Here is a 19,722-nt window from a genome sequence, read left to right as displayed (position 1 = left end):
CCCTCCTGTCTTCGGGGCCACATGCCACAGGTCACTGGGCATTTCCCGCCTGAACCAGCCCAGGCCGAGGCCAAAGCCTCCTACCCTGGACTCCTTGGTGACCCAGCCTGGTAAGGCACTTGCTCTGGGTCTGGTCACAACTGCACTGAAGGCCTCCCTCTAACAGTGTGACCTGGGGCAAGTCAGAGTGTACCTTCCTGATCCTCTGTTTCCTCACTCAGAAAACAGGGATGGCGATCACCTTGTCACAAAGACCACGTGAGTGAAAGCAGGGCGCTGCTTCATAACTGTGGGGAACAGGAATACTGCTACTCCCTGGGCCTGGGCCAGTCCCTCCTGGACCTGGACCCTGACATCTGTGAGGCCCTCCCCTCTGGCCGGCCCAGCCTGAGAACCCCAGCACTGCTGTGAGGTGGGGGAGCCAGACTTAACCTCTAACCCTTCCTGGTGGGCCCTTGGCTTGATGACCTTTGACCTTTACTTCTGCAGGTTTGCATCAGGTGAGCTAAGTCCCCAGTCACGGGGTCCCCTACAGCCCCCCTCTCTCCAGGCCCTCTGGCCTGAGGGCACCAGATACCCCATACGGCAATGCCCCTACCTCCTGCAGGATGTATTTGGAAATCTGAGGTCCTAGCACCTACCGGAGAAGTTCCTGGTGGCCAGCATAGTGGTGAGGATAGCTCCCTGCAACAGATAAGAGGAGGGGGTTTGGGGGAGAGGAGGCCGGAGGTGAGGGCAGAGAGGAGAGACAGAGAGATGGAAGGGGAGTGGGGAAGGAGAGGCAGGTGTTCCATTCAGACACAAAGCCAAAGCCTTCTGCCCCTTGCCGTCCATTCCTCCGTTTCTCTCACCCCACAGCCCCGAGACCACCCCCAACTCCCTGGAGAAGGGTGAGGCAGGGGTGAGCTAGGCCTTAGCTGGCACTGCTCTGGGTACACGGCCATCCTAGGAGTAGATATTAATAGATTCCACCGGCCTGGCCAGAGCTGGTGGCTGTGTCCGGGACACCTGTCCGTGGGGCTCCTAAAGGCCAAGGAAGTTTCCTGACGGGGCAAGGACAGTAGACTCTGCAACCCTTGGTCCCCCCCCTCGGTCCCCCCCCTCTCTCCACCCTCTGCCTAGGGCACTCAGCTCCTCACTCCAGTACTAGCTCGCCCCTCTGTGGCTCCTGGGTTAATGAGGAAAAACCCTCCTCTGTCAATGGAGGGGCTGGGGACCAGTGGCCCTCCTGGTTCTAATTGCTGTCTGATTTGAACACTCTCTGGGTCTGACAGTCCATGATTTTAAGACTCCCTGACTCTGACATTTTGAGACTTCTTCTGCGACAGCTCCCACTGCGGGGTTGGGGGTGAGACGCAATTCTCCTGGCATCATGCTGGCCAGCACCCCGTTGGCCCCTGTCCCCGTCCTGAGCCACCACGCCAGGCCTGGGAGCAGTTGGTGAGGAGGTTCCGAAGCAGCCAGGGCCTCAGCATCTGTCACTCAGCATGTGAATGGCTTTTCTGTCCCGACCAGCTGGGGACCTCTTGGTTGCCCTTCCTACCTGCTCACGGGGTCCCTGGCAAGGTCTAGGCCAGGAGGTGTCACGGCCCTGAGAACGCACAGACCTGCTGGGAGGCTGGCAGCTTAGGGCCCACCTGGGCCACAATGTGGCCTCCTTGGAGCCACAGCCCCTGTCTAGTCCCTCGGCCACTCCTCTCCAGTGCTTGGCAGCTGGGTCTCTCACCCCCACCACGGTCTCCTGCCCAGTCCCATGTCACCCCCGGAAACCTCTCCCAGCCACGCCGAAGCACTTGCAGTCCCCCTAAGGGGTCATGCTCACGCCTCCAGACTTCTGCACAGGCCTTTCTCTGTGTCTGGAACATCTGCCCAATCTGTCTCTATACTGTTAATACCTGCTTATCCTTCGGGATCTCAGCTGAAATGACACTTGCCCAGGAAGGCTTCTGGGATCCTTCCCATGGCCTGCTCCATGGCCCTGCTATGCACTCCCACAGCCTCAGGGCATGTGGTCACAGCACTCACCACTGCCCCATAACGTCTCCATCACTCGTCTGTCCTCACCGCTGCTCACTGCCCAGCCCAGGCAGCCGGCGTTCAATAACTCTTGTTGACTCAACAAAGGAAAGAACTAGTGAGCGGGTCTCTTGGCCACTGCAGAGACCCAGGCCAAGCTACTCCCACAGCCGGGGGGCATGGAGGGTGAGGACCTGCTGTTACCTTCAGTTTTCTCCTGGCGTTGAACTTCTTCAGGCAGTCCACGGTCTCCTGTCTGTGCATGCAGGAGGCCACGGTGGACCGGTGCTGAAGGGAGTGGGGGAGAGGTCTGTGAGCGGAAGGCAAGCCCTCCCTCCCCCTCCAGAGTATCCTATGGATGTGGTTGCCATCTTGGGGGGATGATTTTTTTGTTCTAGGGGATGGTATAAACATCCTGGCGGGGCTTCCCTGGTGGCGCAGTGGTTGAGAGTCCGCCTGCCGATGCAGGGGACGCGGATTTGTGCCCCGGTACGGGAGGATCCCACGTGCCGCACAGCGGCTGAGCCCGTGAGCCATGGCCGCTGAGCCTGCGCGTCCGGAGCCTTTGCTCCGCCACGGGAGAGGCCACAGCAGTAAGAGGCCCGCGTACCGCAAAAAAAAAAAAAAAAAAAAAAAAAAATCCTGGCAATGGACATTCAAAGCCAGTAACACCCCCAGTCATTGTGCCAACCCAAAAGACCTCCCACTTGCCACTCTGCCCCTGAGAACAACAGTGGGGCCGGTGTCTCTTGGATTAAGCTCCGTCGGCCCCGTGCTGGGCCCTCAGGCCCAGAGGCAGGGGCCAGGCCTTCACAGGGGCCTTATTCCTGAGGTCTGGAGGGGCTCCCAGGAGGGGCCTTGCTGAGGAAGCTCACCGAGATCCAGGGGTGCTTGAGGGCCTCGGCGGCCGTGATGCGTTTGGATGGGTTGATGGTCAGCATCTTGTTGATCAGATCCTTGGCTTCCGGGGTGACGGTGTCCCATTCTGGTGACGGGAACTGGAAGGGGCAGAGGGGCCAGGTTTGCCCAGCCTACCCCAGGCCACCCCTGCGATCCCCCAGCCCCTGACTGGCAGGGGAGCAGGCAGGGGTCCTAGTGTCCTTCTACTCGGGCGTCCACAACCAGGAAATGGCGCAGGGTCCCCTGACCCCAGGACAAATCAGAACAACGGCCGGGGAAAGGAGGCCTCCCTCTGCCCTTCTGGAGCTGTGCCTTCTGTGCAAAGCAGCCAGACAGTGGTTAGAGCCCAGACTTCAAAATCAGAAGTTTGGGTTCAAGTCCTGGCTCTGCCTCCTGGGCTGTGTGAGCTTGGGCAAGTCATGTGACCCCGAGAGATGTTGTGAGGATTGAATACGATATAGAACACGTAGCATATAGCTCAATAGACATCAGCCATGCAGAAAAGCAGTACAGCTGGGTTGTTAGAAGCATGGACACTAGAGCCAGACTGCCCGGGTTTAAATCCCAGCTCTACTGTTTCTTAGCTAAGTGGTCTGGGCATTTATTTAACCTCTTTGTGCCTCAGTTTCCCTATCCGTAAAATGGGGGTAACAATAGTACCTGTGTCATGACTGGTGTGAGGATTAACTGGAGTAATACATAGAAAGCATTTAGAAGACTGCTATATGTGTTAGTTATTATTACTATTTGTATATACAATATATAATATGTGTGTATGTGTGTGTACATATATCTATATATGTATGTATGTATGTATCTATCTATACATAGAGAGAGAACCTGGCTCCTGGGGCCTGCCCCCTGACCTCTCACACCACGTTGGTGCTGCTTCTGCTCTCTGGGGCCCCATGGACTAAATCCCATCCCTTAGATGCCCAAGTCATTAGGCACTGCCAGCTCATGGCCTGGCCCCAGTCAGCCCTCAGGTCCACCTGCTGTTCACCCCATCCCCACCCCGTAGCTAGAGAGTGGCAGGAGGCCTAAATGGGCTGGGAGGGTGGGACAGGGTCATCCTCGGGTCTCTGGCCTCACTGGACATTGGCTCTCACTGGATGGGGCCCAGGGGATGACAGGGAGGCTGGAGACAGGAGCAACACTCACATCATAGGCGCCAGCTTTGATCTGCTGGTACAGGCGGTGCTGGTCCTCATCCCAGAACGGGGGATACCCAACCAGCAGGATGTACAGGATGACCCCTGAGGAGAGAACCAGTAGACCTTCAGCCTCATGAGGAGTAGTGATGGGGGCGGGCGGTGGGGAGGAGAACGATGGGAAAGGAGAGACAGGGCACCAGAGGGTCAGGCAGCCAGGAGGACTAAGGGGCCTTTGGATGGACTCACCACAGGCCCACAGATCCACAGGCTTCCCGTACGGGTCCTTCCGCAGCACTTCTGGGGAGAGGTATCCGGGTGTTCCTGCGAACCCTGCTCCCCAGACACACAGACAGGCAGACATACACAGAGAGGTTGGCAAGTAAGTAACCCGGAACAAGATCCTGCTGGAAGAGGGATGAGGTTGCCCTGGAGATGGGGAAAATGGCCCCTGCCCCCAGAGCCAGCCAAAGGCTGGGAGCCCTGGCCTGGTAAGATACCAACGACTCTAGACCAAGGTGGACGAGGACGGAGTATACCTGTCACCACGCACCCCCAGCACCGAGAGCCTCACGGCAGAGTCATTGATCCATCCCAGGGTCCTGCCTCAGAGTCACAAACGTCTAGCACAACGCTCCTGGCAACCACTACCAATCAATTGCTGGTGGCTCTAGAGGTGAAATGTCCTTGCCTGTCAGGTCCAGGCTGAGCTGAACCCTCATGCACTCCCCACCCCTTCCAGGAGCTGGTCCTGGGATGGCAGAAGGCCTGTCCCCAACATTGGCTTTGCCCTAAGTCACTTAAGTAGGTCTCTTTTTCTTTTGAGCCTCAGTTTCCTCATCCATGAATAACGGATTAGGGATTCCTATCTTAAACACCTCCCAGCACTGTTGGGAGGATTCGTTGAAATCATGGACACCCAAAATGCTTTAACGAGTCATTGTGAGAATAGTTCCTATTTAATGAGTGTGTGTGCTCAGCAGGGCTGAGAACTTTCTACGCCTGATCTCATTTAATCCTCACACCACCCCAAGGAACATACTATTATTATCCCCATTTTATAGATAAAGAAACAAAGGCTCAGGGAGGTGAAATGACTCACCCAAAATCATATACCTTGTAAGTAACAGAGTCAGGATTTGAACCCAGAGCTCTGGCTCTTAACCACTGATCAACATTGCCCACTAAAAAGTAACCCCAGATAGCTGAAAGGACTCAATTATGCCAAAATCTCAGAGCACACTGGATCGTCTGAGCTTAAATCCTGGCTCTACCCCTTTTCATCTCCCTTGACAACTTTTCTTAGTTTCTTAGCCTCTGTTCCTCATCTGTAAAATCAGGATAATAATCTAGCCCCCAGGCTGTTAGGGGAACTCACGGAAGCCCCTAGCCAACAGTGCCGGATGTGCGTGTGAAGAAGTCACATACTGTTTTTTTTTTTTTTTTTTTTCACATACTGTTTTAATGACAACCATGTCCCTGCATCAGGCCCCCAGGGAGCTAGGGTGGGTGACCCCCACTGACTCAGAAGCTGCAGGGAGGGGGGCTCTGCTCCCTGAGCCCCAGATGGGGCAATAGCCACCTCCTCTGCTGGGGCAGAGGCTTCCTAGCGGCTGACGTGTCAACTCAAGGCTGGCCCCCAATACCCCTGACATCCCCTGCCCCTACTCACCAAACCATGCCTGCTGTTCCCCCTCCACCTCTATGGCCAGGCCAAAGTCCGCCAGCTTCACTGCAGCGCCCTTGAGCTTGGAGGCAAGCAACAGATTCTCCGGCTTCCCAGGACCAGAGAAAAGAGGGAAAGGGGGAGAGGAAAAAGCCAGAGGACAGTGAACAGATTCAGAACCTCACCTCTGCAGCTCTGGGCTTACAGGAGGAGCAGCTGAGCGACCCAGAGGCACACCACCCACCCCCCACCCCCCACCCCCCACCCCCAGCCCCAAACACAGAACCCTGAGCTTCCCAGAGAGGGGACTACCCCACTGTAGCCCTCCACCTTCTGCAATAGGAAGACCCTTCTTCAACCTGCCAACCCCTCCTTCCCCTTCCCTCAGAGTTTGGTTCTGGGGCTGAGGTGGGGGTGGGGCAGCGGGGAAACAGCCATCACCACAATAAGGAAAAAGAAGCAAAATTTATTGTGCTTCCACTATGTGCCAGCCCCTGGGCTCAGGGTTTTGCATACATCATTCCATTTATTATCTCAACAACCCTTTGGGGTAAGCATTATTATCTCCATTATCCACAGTGGCCTTCTTACATCCCCTGAAACAGCCACGCTTGTTCCCACCTCAGGGCCTTTGCACTTCCTGCTCCCCCTGCCTGATTTGCTCTCCCTCCGTGCGTCACAGGTTTGGTTCCTTCTCATCATCCAGCTCTCACCTTCATGTCACCCCCTCCAAGAAGCCCTCCATGACTACTCTATCTAAAGGAGGAGTCCCCAGGTATCTTCTGTCTTAGCTCCTTGTTGTTACCTTCATAGATCTCATCACAATTTCTAATGTGTTTTCCCATCTGTCTATGTGCTTGTTCATTATCCGTCACCTCTGTACAATATGAGTTTCTTATGTGTTCTGTCCACCAATGTATCACCAGCACCTAAAACAGTGGGCGGCACATAGCAGGCACTTAAGTATTTATCACATGTATAAAGATGAGGAAACTGAGGTTCAGAGAGGTTAAGTGACTTGACTGAGATCACACAGCTAGTAACCGATAGAACCAGATCGAGGCATAGTCTGGCTCCAGAGCCGTGCTCTGAACCACTCTAGGCTGAGAGATGTGGGGCCTCCTATGTGCCACCTGGCCTGTGGGGCATGAAGGCTGTCATCTTCTGCTGGGTCTGGAAGACAGGAAATCCCCCTCCTCAGGGCAGAGAGGTATTAAAAGTAGGAACTTTTCGGTTAGAAAGCCCTAGCTTCTGTTCCCAGTGCTGCCACTTCTATGCTGTGGAACTTAGGCAAATTCTTTCACCTCTCTGAGCTTGAGTCTCCTCTCCAAAAAGTGGGGATAATGCTTACCTCGTGGGGTGGCATATGGATTAACTACGATAGTCCCTGTAAAGCACTTCGCAGCGGACTACAAATGCTTGATAAGTATCAGTGCTCATATTTTTTGTTTGGGGAGGAAGAGCGGGGGCTCCGAGTCCCTGAAGACAACTAGTTTCTTCTGACCCCCTTCCCTACTGGGACTTCCGAGGAGTCCCACACCTGACCTTTCACTGCCCCAAACTAGGCAGGATGCAAACAAGTAGAGCTCCTTCTGCCCCTCGTTAAGGCCTCTTTGGTCCTCTGGGGACAGTGTTCCCAACACGTCCTGGGTCTCAGTAGCTGTCCTGCCCTGATTTGATGAATGCGCCACTAATTAATCTATCCGGAATGGCCTAAATTTGTGCTGCCTCTCCCTGTTCCTCCTCTCGTGCAGGGGCTATGGTTATAATGGGAACAGGCCCTCGGGGAAACCTGCCCTGCAGTCTGACCAGAGACTCTCTTTGCGTGCACACTTGCCTGCGGGTCTAGACTGAGACACTGGGAGCTCACCTGGGCTCAGGTGCAGAGCCACAGATGGCTCGTGACAGTCAGAGGTGAGCAGGGGTTCTGGTCAGAGCACTGCACCCCAAAGAGGGACCTGTACTGACTGCAGGATGCCCAGAGAGGGTACCCGGGATGAGGAAGGCCTGGAAATCCCATCCTAGGGGGGAATGGAGGAGAACAGCCCGCAGAAGCCTGAGGAGCTGCTACAAAGCCACTCACGTGCCTCCAGGGTGCTCTGAGCTGGAGGCCTGACCTCTGTGTGGCCCCAAAGGGTAGACCTGGGGTTCACAGGCGAAGCCCCACAGTGGGAAAGATTGAAGGAGCATTTCCTAGTAGTTCAAGGGGCTACCCCATAAGAAGTGAATTCATAGTCACTGAAAGTCAAAAAGCAGAGGTTTGATGGACACCTGGCAGAGTCACCTAGAAGGGTTAGGCAACCTGCAGAAGCAGGAGGTGCAGTGAGTGGCGTTTTGGTCCCAGCCCACCGGGAGCACGGGATCTGGGGTCAGAAGCCCAGGGCTCCAGCCCTAGCTCAGGCACAACTGAACTGCCTGTTCTCGGGCAAATCCCCTGGATTCTTTAGGCCTTAGTTTCCTGCTCTGCAAAATGGGGGTGGTGTTATGCAGCTACCACACACTGATGCCCTGAAGCCCAGCAGAGGAGCACCGTGAAGCATGTGCTGACCGGGCGAGGCCGTGAAGCTGGTGCCAAGCTTAGACTCCACATCTGCTTAGTCCAGTCCATCTCCTTCAAGTGGGAAGAGGTAGGACGTGGAGGGCCCCAAAGCCTGTTTTCCTACCTCACCACTCCCCTCAGAGGCCCAGAAGCAAGACTGATAACGTGTCTGTGTACCAGGCACTGTGCTGTCTCCTTTTTTTTTTTTTTTTTTTGGTGGTACGCGGGCCTCTCACTGTTGTGGCCTCTCCCGTTGTGAAGCACAGGCTTCGGCCATGGCTCACGGGCCCAGCCGCTCTGCGGCATGTGGGATCTTCCCGGACCAGGGCACAAACCCGTGTCCCCTGCATCGGCAGGTGGACTCTCAACCACTGCGCCACCAGGGAAGCCCTGTGCTGTCTCCTTTGACATCCTCAGCAACCCTGTAACGAGGTTGCTATGAAAACCCCCACCATAAGGAAGCTGAGGCAGTGCAGCTAGAAAGTGGCCCAGCTGGGATTTGGACTCCACCAGAGCCAGCCTTGGTGGCCTAGCTGCCTCTCACCTGGCACAAAGCACCTGAGGCTGGGAATCGGGAAACCTGGGTCCCCAGCCCAGATGCTCCACCTCCCTGAGCCCGGTTTCCTCATCTGAAGAGTGGGGGAGATATTCCCCACCCAGCCCAATTCAGGGAAGCTAACGGGGTTCTGATAGTACCCCTGGCTCTGCAGGTGGAGGGAAGGGCAGGGGATGGAGGGGCAGGCTCCCGGTGAGCCGCACCCTCAGGTGGGTCGCTCACCTTCAAGTCCCGGTGTACCACCCCCATCTGGTGGCAGTGCAGCACGGCCTCCAGGATCTGCTGGATACAGTGACTGAAGAGAGAGAGGAAGGGGGCAGGGCGTGAGGGCGGGCCTCCCCTGGGGAGCCAGCAGGAGGGAGTACCCTGCCCCCAGGCACCATTGCCAGGCTGCACCTGGCACTCACCTGGCATCTGCCTCACTGTAATACTCCCGGGCCACGATGTCTTCAAACAGCTCCCCGCCGGTGACGCTGCAGAGACAGGCACAGAGTCACTCACCCACAGAGGCCCCAGGTGCCACATCTTTTGGAAAAGTCTCCAGGAAGCTAAGAGTGGGGCCCAGGGACCTCAGAACCTCTGGCCCAAAGGGAGGGGCCCCAGAAGCCACAGGGGTGCTCCCCACTACAACCCCCTTCCTGACTTCCAGCCCACCCTTCCACTGACCTCTCTCCCATCCATCCTCGGGGAGAGCCAGGCTGAGGTTAGAACTGGGGGTGAGACACTCAGAACACGTCATTATGACTCATTAGGCTCTTGGAAACCCAATGACTGGAGCTTTTTTGTTTTTTAATAGACTAGTTTTTGGGGGAGGGGGTAGCTAAATTTTTGGTGAACGTGGTGAAATTTTTTGTGAACGAATTTTTTGGTTCACATCAAAATTGAGCAGTAGGTACAGAGATTTCCTATAGCCCCGCTGCACATCCCCCCACCCTGACATGCACAGACTCCCCCATTGTCTCAAGTATTGTCCTTTACCCATGAGACCGGGAGCCACTGAGACCTCTCAGTTCATGTTTGCTTTTCATTCAATTGACTGGCTTTAAAAACTTTAAATTTATTCCAAAAGGAAACTTTATATCACCACTAGAAATGGAAGACCAGCATCACTGGCCACAAATAGAAACGAAACTAAATATATGATGATGGAAGTTAAAAGTGTTTGTTGGTGTGTCAGGAAAACCAGCCTGCACTGCTCAGGTGGCAGGCCTACCGTGTTTTGGGAAACTCTGTATCAGAAGAGGTAATTCAGCCCAACCTAGGAGGCATGTGGACTCTTCAGGCCAAGAGACCCAGTGAGGTCATCCCTGCCAAGGCTGTCCCCATCCCCACTCTACATCCCAGGATGGGGCCAGACTCACAGGTCAAAGATCAGGTAATGGTGTCCCTCCTCGGAGATGCTGTCGTGGAGCCGGACTGTAGGAGGGGCCAAGGCAGCTGGTTACGCAGGACACAGGGCTTCCCACCCCCAGCCTCCCTCTCACCCCTCAAATAGCCAACATTTCAGTTTCTCCGAAAGTCACGGAGCACAAGCCAGTTGCCAGGTGCCTTGACAAATACATATGAACAAAGGGTCACTGACATCAGGCATCCCCAAAAGATGCCTGGGCTTAAAGACTAAAGACTCCTGCTTTGGTCAAAGTTTGGTCCCCTTCCCACTGCAACCTTCAGTTTCCCTGCTGGGAAGGCCAGTGTCATGGAAAGACCTGTGGCTCAAATCTCTGCCACTATGCTAGCTGTGTGAGTTTGGCCAAATTGCTATCCCTTTCTGAGCCTCTCTTTCCTTGCCTGGACAATGAGAGTGAAACCCCTGGACTCACAGCCTTCTTGTGAGAATTCCACGAGGCACACAATCGATGTTTACTCAGTGCTGGCCCTGTGCTAATGGCCCTGCTCTGCTTCCGGGTCTGAGGTGACAGCAGAGCTGGTGGAGGGGGGAATGACATTGGTCCCTCAGTTCTGGCTGCTGAGAAACTGACATCTCTTCATACCTCATTTACCAAGAACAAAGGCAGAGCTCCCAGGAGCCCAGAGCTTCCAAATTACCCCCTGAGCTTCTGGGGAAAAAAACGGGGGCCCAAGGCCTGGGGCTGACTCTGTGGTCAGGGTCCCACACCCTGCCAGCCAAGGACAAGTTCTCCCAGGACAAGTTCATGTCCTTCCCTGCACCACAACTTAAAAATGGCCGTGGAGGGGGGTGTGGGCTCAAAGAATTACGGTACATTGCACAATGGAAAATTACACAGCTGTTAAAATAATGCGGCAGTTACGTATCCGCTGGTGTGGAATCATCTCTAAATTATGCTGTTTGGTGAAAAAGCAAAGAGCAAAGCAGTATGCATAGTCCTTTTCTGAAAGGATGTATTTCAGCTTGCGTACGGCATAAGTCTCTCTGGAAGGATACAGAGATGTGGGCGCTGAGGGTGCCTTGAGGAGGGGAATTGGGACAGCTGGGGTTGTGGGTCGTTGTGACTTTTCTCTGTAAGCCCTAGTGCCATCTGAATTCCTGCCACGTACATGTATTTCTGACTCAATACTGAACCCCCTAAAGAGCTTATGGCCCTCATATTGGCACATAAAGTTTGGAGAAGCAGGCATTAAATACCCCAGAGTGTGTCTACAGAGAGGAGGATCAGAGATGGAGGATGAAGGGGATACAAATTTAAATAAAATGTCTTTTAAAAATCTTAAATGATATATATTTATAAATAATGACTGAAAGATGTTTTTAGTATATGTGCTGCCGAAGCGAGCGCCTGAAAAATGTTTTTAAACTACCTTAAAGCAAAACTAAAAAGTAGGTAGCCTGAGAGGACATATAATATAACCCTGCTTTCTTTATTTATCAACATTTTATTATAAAAAATTTCAAACAGGGCTTCCCTGGTGGCCCAGTGGTTCAGAGTCCGCCTGCCGATGCAGGGGACACGGGTTCGTGCCCCGGTCCGGGAGGATCTCACATGCCGCGGAGCGGCTGGGCCCATGAGCCATGGCCGCTGAGCCTGCGCGTCCGGAGCCTGTGCTCCGCGATGGGAGAGGCCACAACAGTGAGAGGCCCGCGTACGCAAAAAAAAAAAAAAAAAAAATTTCAAACAGAGTCAAGTGAATACCCAAGTACCCACCACCTGGGTTCTATCATTAATGTCTTATTATACTTACTTTATTATATTTCTATCTATCCCTTCACCCTTTAACCTATTTCAATTTGTTAATGCATTTCAAAGCAAAGATAGGCTTGACTTTTGAAATGTATGTGTCTTGAACTGAGCATCCTGTATTTTCTGAGTGCAGAATCTGACAACTGTACATTGGTGCCCTGCCCAGACCCCCTTTAGTAATGGTGCAGCCATCCTGCAGCTGCAGTGGGTTGGCTTACCACTCACAGCTGCACTCCTTCTCTGGAGAATAGCGCACTGCTGACAGAGCCACCTTGCCCACATGGTTACCTATAGCCTTCAGCCAATGATGGATTAATGTGGGGAGGCAGAGTCTGTGCAAAGGGCCAGTCTCCTTTCCTCAAGGAGGGACAACTCCAGATGTTTATGTTCCAGAGGCCTCCCCACTGCACCCTCCACCTGGGACCAGGTCAGAGTTAGACTTGACCTGAGGCCACGTTTCTGCTCAGTTCCCTCCCCTCCCTCCATCCTGCTTCACCCCATCCCTTACAGGCTTCCCCTGGGAGCACACCCTCAGTAAACCACACGCACCTGAATCCCTGCCTCAGGCTCTGCTTCTAAGAAACCTGACCTGAGGTAATATGTTTAGATGTACTTGAGAAGGTACAGATATCAGATATTACATGGAAGCCTATATCATCAATGTTAGCTCTAGATGCTGAGGTTATAGGAGATACATCTAAAATTATTAGTCTTCTCATTCATCTACCATTAACTTGCATTAACAGTGTATCAGGGCAAAGTTTTGAAAAACACCCTTTCCTCCAAGAGGATTCTTGGGCAGCAGACTCCTTCCCGTCTACTCTGCTCAGGTGTTTTAACTCCTCTTTCCTGAGTGTGAGAAGCTCTGAGAAGCCAAGCTACATCCAGAACCGTCTCAAAAAGAGCTTTTAGAACTGGGTCAACAGCCATTTCGGAGGAGCTCCAAGAAGACTGGGGTTCCAGATCTACCCTCTGGCCAGGAGCCTCAGCCCCTTTTAGAGAAGGTCCTCAGGGCTCAGGGAAATGGACAGAATGCGGGGGCGAGGGGCGTATCCAGAGCTGCCTGTAGCTCAGATGGTGCCTTTGTGCTGATTGTAAAAGGCTGGCCCTCTGCTCAGCCAGGCGAGGGGGATATGGGCTGGATTCCGGCCTCCACCTGCGGGATGATACTGGCGTTGGCTTCAATCCCCGAGAGATGGCTGCATCACGGCTCAGAGCTCAGGAGACAGGACTCCTCATTTCAGTGCTGTTTTCACACACAAAACCTCGCCTCCCGTGGATGGAAGCTGTCCTCAGGGAAAACTCAACCCAGAGCCCAAGAGAGGCAAGGATTCAAGGGCCATGGCCTATGTGACAGTCCCATCTCCTGGTGGGGAGACTGGCATGTGTGTGCTCATTGATTTATGCTGTCACTGCTTGTCAAAGAGCAAACAAATCTGTAACCTAGTTTTCATTTGTGTAGCTGGATTCATGAACTTCTGACACTCCTGTCCTATTTCCAAGTTACCATTGTTTTCTTTGAAACTGAAGGGTCTATTTGACCCCCTGGCCACTGCCCCGCCCCCCAACAGCACACTCCTGATAGTCACAGAAGGACTGAGAACATGGGCTCTGCAGTCAGACTCTCTGGGTTTGCCTTCCGGCTCCACCTCTTAGAAGTTGTGTAACTTTGGGCAAATTACATAACCTCTCTGAGCCTCCTCTTCTAGCAGCAGTGCTAATACCACTGCACTGGACTGGTGTGGGGAGTTAATGCAGTGATGTTCGTACAGCACTCAACACAGTGCCTGGCACTAGGAAGAACTTAATAAATGAAGACATCATCATCTTCATCACTGACTAACCTCACTTCCCTTGGCCACCCCAAATCACCTGCTAAACTCTCATGTTGTCTCCTGCTCCCTGGGGCGGCCTTTGGGGTTCAGGGGCGGGTCTGCCTCAACAGCAGGTGCTAATGGTACAGAGAATAGAGTATTGTCCTCCCCGAAGCAGGAGCTAGGAGGTAAATGCTTTGTGCGTAGCACAGCTGGACCCACCTGTGCTGAGCCAGGGACCTCCCTGACCTAGTGCCCTGTGTGTGGCTGGGCAGTGGCCATACACAGGCAGCAGCCAGTGACCTTGGCTGGACTCACCAAGCAGCCTGAATAGGACTCAGCCTAGTTTCTCTGGGCACGGCCCCACTTCTCAGGTTCTGCATCCACATCTGGACCTCTTTGCACTTCTTTGGGCAGATTCCAATCTACTTTGAACTGAGATGCTTGGAGGCTCAGGAAGCGGTACCCTCCAAGGACACTTCCAGCCCTAACAATAGCTTCAAGTTCCTCTGAGTGTCTTCCTGTTCTGGATCTCAGCTCTGCTCTCCACGTCCCTGTCCATCAGCCACCCCCACCCCCTCCCCACCATTTCTTTTTTTTTTTTTCCCTTTGGCTGCACCACACGGCTTGCAGGATCTTAGTTCCCTGACCAGGGATTGAACCCGGAACCCCTGCAGTGGAAGCAAGGAGTCCTAACCACTGGACCGCCAGGGCAATCGCCCCCATCCTCATTTCTTCCGCAGAGACTAGCAGAGGCCTTGGCACATGGTGGGGCCTCGGATGCCCTTGACATCAGGTGAACAAATGGAGTAAATGACTCAGTGACGATGATGAAGATGATAGCTGCCATTTCTGAGATTTTACCACCTGCCAGGCTTGTGCTAAGTGCTTGACTTACAATATCTCACTTAACCCTCACAACAGTTCTAGAAAGTGAGTAGCATGATTATCCTCATTTCACAGAGAAGGGTACTGAGTCTGAGAGCTTCATAGCCTGCCCAAATTCAAACACCATATAAAAGGTAGAGCTGAGGGACTTCCCTGGTGGTGCAGTGGTTAAGAATCCGCCTGCCAATGCAGGGGACACGGGTTCGAGCCCTGGTCCGGGAAGATCCCACATGCCACGGAGCAACGAAGTCTGTGCGCCACAACTACTGAGCCTGTGCTCTAGAGCCCGTGAGCCACAACTACTGAGCCCACGTGCTGCAACTACTGAAGCCCGTGTGCCTAGATCCCGTGCACTGCAACAAGAGAAGCCACTGCAATAAGAAGTCCGTGTATCACAACAAAGAGCGACCCCCGCTCACCACAACTAGAGAAAGCCCGCACACAGCAACGAAGACCCAACGCAGCCAAAAATAAATAAATAAAATAAATAAATTTTTTAAAAGGCAGAGCTGGGATTTGAATCCAGGTGTGTCTGACTACAAACTCCATTCTCTAAACCACTGTGTTATATATAATGCCCCAAACTGACGACTCAAAATCTTCATGGCTCAAAGGAATGAGAATCCTATGAAGATTTAGGCAGGAGGCAAGACTCCAGGTAAGGTTGCTCTGTGGGAGGGTATAGGCTGAGAAAAAGTGGAGCAGCTTAACGATAATAAAGCACTTACGGGGGGTTGTTATTGTACTATGCTCTATGTGATCATCATAATCCTACAAGCTATGTATCATTTCCATTTTCCAGATGAGAAAATTGAGCTTCAGAGCAGTTAAACAACATGTCATGGATCACACAGCAATTAAGCAGCAAACCCAGGATTTGAGCTGCAGTCTGTCAGCCCCAGAGCCCATAACTTACTCCTCCCCTTTAGAGCTGGGAATGAGCGGGCGAAGGAGGAGGCAGCGTTGACCTGAGACAGCTGCAACTGTGTAGTGGCGCACGCGTGCGCGCACACACACACACACTCCCCGCCTCCTTCCTCCAGGACTGATGGCCTTTCTAAGCACCATGGGATTATATAGTCAGAGACCACTCATGACCCCCTCCATTGTACAGTTGGGGAGCTGGAGGCCCAGAGAGGGTAGGAGCTGCCCACGGTCATAAACAGGTCAGGGGCCAGGATCCAACCAGGGTTGCTCCCCGCCAGCCACCTTGCCACCCCTTCTCCGATTCTAGCCCTGGAACCTCTAGCTGCTGTGTGTACAGCTCTGCTCCTTTTCCCAGGCACTGGGAAAGGGGAGGTGCCTTCTGGGTATAAATAGCAGATGGAGATGCTTCTCTTCATCAGGGAAGTTAACCCTTGGGGCCCTGGACATAGAGAGATGCTTGTCTCCTGAGGGAGAAGGCTTGGTAGCTGTCAGAGCTGGAATGCTCCTTACAGAGCACCTAGACCTTGTTCCTCAAGTGTGGTTGTAAGCCAGCAGCTGTGGCATCACCTTGCAGTGTGTTAGGAATGCAAAACCTCAGGCCCCATCCAGACCCACTCAACCAGAATCTACCTTTTAACAAGATGCCCAGCTGGTCCAGACAGTCCCCTCCTTGTGAAGATGGGAGAAGTGGCTCAGAGAGGGTAGTGCTCCTACCCAAAGTCACACAGCCATTCCCTGACAGAACTATATCTAGACTCTGCACTCCCTCCCCTCCATGACTCAGAACGCTGCCAGGCTGGGACGCAGCCCCCCAGTTGTGCAGGGGTGGGGGAGGGGAGGTCAGGTAGCGATGTGCTCTTTCAGCGCCATCCTGCCCGCCCTGGGCTCAGCCGCTCCATGCAGCCTGCGTTCAGTCCACCCTGGGCAGGAGCCGCGTTGGGCTGGCCTCAGAGAGGCTGGCGCTGCAGGTCTATGCAGGTGGGCAGGGCCACGGAGCCAGGCTGATTCAGCGTGGGGGTAGGTTTGGGGAGTGGGCTGCACCGGTCAAGGCCAAGCTTGGCCTATTTTCGTCTCTCTCAGAGCTTGGGGAGTTTTCCTGAAACAGCTTTTCTGAAGGAGGCTGCTGGCAGCGTGGGCTGGGAGGAAGGGCCCCTTCTTCACCTCCCCCCCCCAACCAAGCTGCTCTCCGAGGAGTGCGGAAACCAAGACACACCCTTTCCCACCTCTATCGCCTCAGTCCCCGAGAAGAGAGCAGCTACCAGCTCCCCTCAACAAACACCTACCAGGGCAGGCAGGGGAGCTGGGCCAGGCCCCACCTGTACCCCTCACCCATCCCCCATGCTCACCAATGTTGGGGTGCTTCAGCAGGCGGCAGATGCGGGCTTCACGCTCCAGCTTCTGGTGGTCTGAAACACAGATGCCCAGGTGAGTCCAGGTGAGGGAGGAGCCTCCACCCATCCCATCTCTCCCTCCTCACAGCCTCCACCTCCCAGGGCAGCACCTGGGCCCCGGGCAAGCTCGCCTGCCTTTTGGGCAGAGCCTCTGTGTCCTCCAGGAAGGCAGTGGGCTGCAGCGAAAGGGAGGGAGGCTGGGTTTGCAGTGACGCAGAAGTCCCTTCCCCTCCCTTGGCTTGCAGGGCTCTCAAACGAGGGGCATCTCTTTCCTGTATCAGAGCCAAGCTCCAGGCAGCCTGGAACATCCCCACTCCCACAACAGGCTCCAGCTGCCCCTCCTCCAGCCCTGCCCCTCACACTACACCCCAGACGGACTGAACTGCTGAACTTCACCTCTCCAGGCACGCGCTGCTCAGCCCTCCCACTCTGGAGCCTTCGCACACGCGGTTCTCTCAGCTTGGAAAGCTCCCTCTCGGCCTCCCACCTGTTCCTCACCGGCTGTCATTCACTCCTACCCATCCTTCGATGTTGCCCTTTCCTGGCAGCCTGCCCTGACTACCAGCTGGTAGGGGCTCCTCCTCTGTGCTCTCGGGGCCCCTGGACAGCACGTCCCATTCTGTCTCAGGGAGATCGCTGTCCTTGAGGACGAGGACTTGGTCTCTGTTATGCCTGTGGCATCTATCCAAATGCCTGGCCCATAGTAGGTGCTCAAGGAATAACTGAATGAAAGAACAAACGACTGAATGAACGAAACTTTCTAAGGGAGTGGGAATTCTCTGCAGGAGAAGGGCCATATTAATTCACAGAAGCCGCCTCCCGTGAGAGGAGCTGGGACCAGGGACACAGAGAGCCCCAAAGAATCTGCAGGTAGAACTTGGCCATGGCAGCCTCAGGGCTTACTCAGAGATCTCCCACCTGCTTCTCAGGACGTTTGTCCAAATCCCCTGGATTTCCCTGCCCACCTGGGAGAGAGGCCTTGCTTGGGGTCTGCACCTGTGGTCCCTGATACTGAGGCTGCTGAGAGCAAGCACACCCATGACCCCACTCAGTCCTCCCAACAGCCCTGGGCTATGGGCATCACTGTCCCCATTTTAAGCGTTTTGCAATTTCCTTTTTGGTGCTTTTCTCCAATTTGGTATTTAATGCCTTAATTTTAAAAAACAAAACAGTATATAAAAGGAGCCAGTCGCAAATGTAGACTATGTAAGCCCTCATGACAGTCCTCTGAGGATGGCGCTACCACTGTGCTGGCTTTACAGAGGAGGGAACAGAGGTTCAGAGAGATTAAGTATCTGGCCCAAGGCCACACGGTGGTGAGCAGGGGCCGCACGCTTTGTACTCAGGCAGTCAGGCTCCAGGCGTAAGCTTTAAAACCTTAAGTCAGGGAGTTCCCTGGCGGCCTGGTGGTTAGGATTCCGGGCCTTCACTGCCGTGGCCCAGGTTCAGTCCCTGGTCAGAGAACTGAGATCCCGCAAGCCGTGTGTCACGGCAAAAAACAAAACAAAACAACAACAAAAAACAACCCGGTGCTGTCCCATTTTCCACACCCTGACTCATCACCACCTCCTCCACCTGCCCCCTATTCCCGAATGGGAAAATTGAGGCCCAGAGGAGGGAACTCACACAGACACTCAGAAGCGGAGCCAGGACTAGAACCCCTGTCTCTGAATGGCCCCTCCAAAGCAGGTGGGCACCAGGGAGGATGATGAGGATGGAGAAAGTCCCAGCCCTGTCTCCAGGCAGCCAGCTTCCCTCTCCCCTTCCCCCTCCATTAGAGGAATCACCAGCCGTCCTCCAAGGGCTGCAGAAACCAAGATCAATACTAACATGTGGCTTTTCCATCAGCAAAGCAATTAAGACCAATCCTTCTTGCATAGAGTGGAAGCTCCACTCCCCAGCTAAAGGCGGCTACAGGCTAGGGAAGGGGAGGCTGGTCCAGGCTTAGGGGTATCCCCCGGTTCCTCTTCCCTCGCTGCATCCTTCCATATCCTCCAGGGCGGGGGGAGGAAAGCTGATTCCCAGGCAAAGGAGGGGGATCCCCATCCAGGGCTGGTCAAGGTCCATCCCTGAGCTGAGGAAGGCTGGACCCTTCCCAGCTCCAAACCCTGCCCCCCACCCACCCATCCCCAGCAGAACCAGAAACCAGGCAGCTCAAAGTGGGGCCTATCAGTGGGGGCTGGGGGCCTCCTGACCCAGGCTACACATTCAAGGGATAAAGGATCTAAATCCAGAATTCTGATGTTTTTCTCGATGCGAGGTCACCCGGGAGCAGAGCTACACTGACAGGATTGAAAGAAGAAAACGTTTGTCACACAGCTTCAAATGTGTGCCTGGGGACTTCCCTGGTGGCTCAGTGCTTAAGAATCCGCCTGCCAAAGCAGGGGACACGGGTTCGAGCCATGGCCTGGGAAGATCACACATGCCGTGGAGCAGCTAAGTCCGTGCGCCACAACTACTGAGCCTGTGCTCTGGAGCCCGCAAGCCACAACTACTGAAGCCCACGAGCCTAGAGCCCGTGCTCTGCAGCAAGAGAAGCCACTGCAATGAGAGGCCCGCGCACCGCATCGAAGAGTGGCCCCCGCTTGCCGCAACTAGAGAAAGCCCATGCACAGCAACGAAGACCCAATGCAGCCAAAAATAAATAAATAAATAAATTTATTTTTTAAAAAAAGAAAATGTGCCTGGTTACCAGACCTCACTGCTGGAAAAGCTA

General features: G+C 54.1%; 1 protein-coding gene across 3 annotated transcripts in view; it reads right to left on the bottom strand.

Moving 5' to 3' along the window:
* The window catches only part of CAMK2A (calcium/calmodulin dependent protein kinase II alpha), a 64,605-nt gene that overhangs the window by 22,836 nt on the left and 22,047 nt on the right, over nucleotides 1-19,722 (bottom strand). For 2 of the 3 annotated variants that reach the window (XM_004280353.4, XM_004280354.4), the window contains exons 3-12: nucleotides 16,962-17,021; nucleotides 10,190-10,244; nucleotides 9,236-9,301; nucleotides 9,051-9,123; nucleotides 5,740-5,842; nucleotides 4,317-4,400; nucleotides 4,078-4,172; nucleotides 2,892-3,014; nucleotides 2,221-2,304; nucleotides 642-684 (exon numbers count right to left, since the gene is read on the bottom strand). In XM_004280353.4, the coding sequence (XP_004280401.2) occupies nucleotides 642-684; nucleotides 2,221-2,304; nucleotides 2,892-3,014; nucleotides 4,078-4,172; nucleotides 4,317-4,400; nucleotides 5,740-5,842; nucleotides 9,051-9,123; nucleotides 9,236-9,301; nucleotides 10,190-10,244; nucleotides 16,962-17,021 (786 nt within the window). Of the gene's footprint in view, nucleotides 1-641; nucleotides 685-2,220; nucleotides 2,305-2,891; nucleotides 3,015-4,077; nucleotides 4,173-4,316; nucleotides 4,401-5,739; nucleotides 5,843-9,050; nucleotides 9,124-9,235; nucleotides 9,302-10,189; nucleotides 10,245-16,961; nucleotides 17,022-17,116; nucleotides 17,139-19,722 lie in introns of those variants that run through there. The other variant, XM_033406759.2, reaches the window with a different exon arrangement.

This window comes from Orcinus orca, chromosome 3 (genome assembly GCF_937001465.1).
Source record: "Orcinus orca chromosome 3, mOrcOrc1.1, whole genome shotgun sequence".
NCBI classification, from domain to species: Eukaryota; Metazoa; Chordata; class Mammalia; order Artiodactyla; family Delphinidae; genus Orcinus; species Orcinus orca.
Note: the sequence above shows the minus strand (reverse complement) of the source record. Positions and strands in the feature narration are given on the sequence as shown.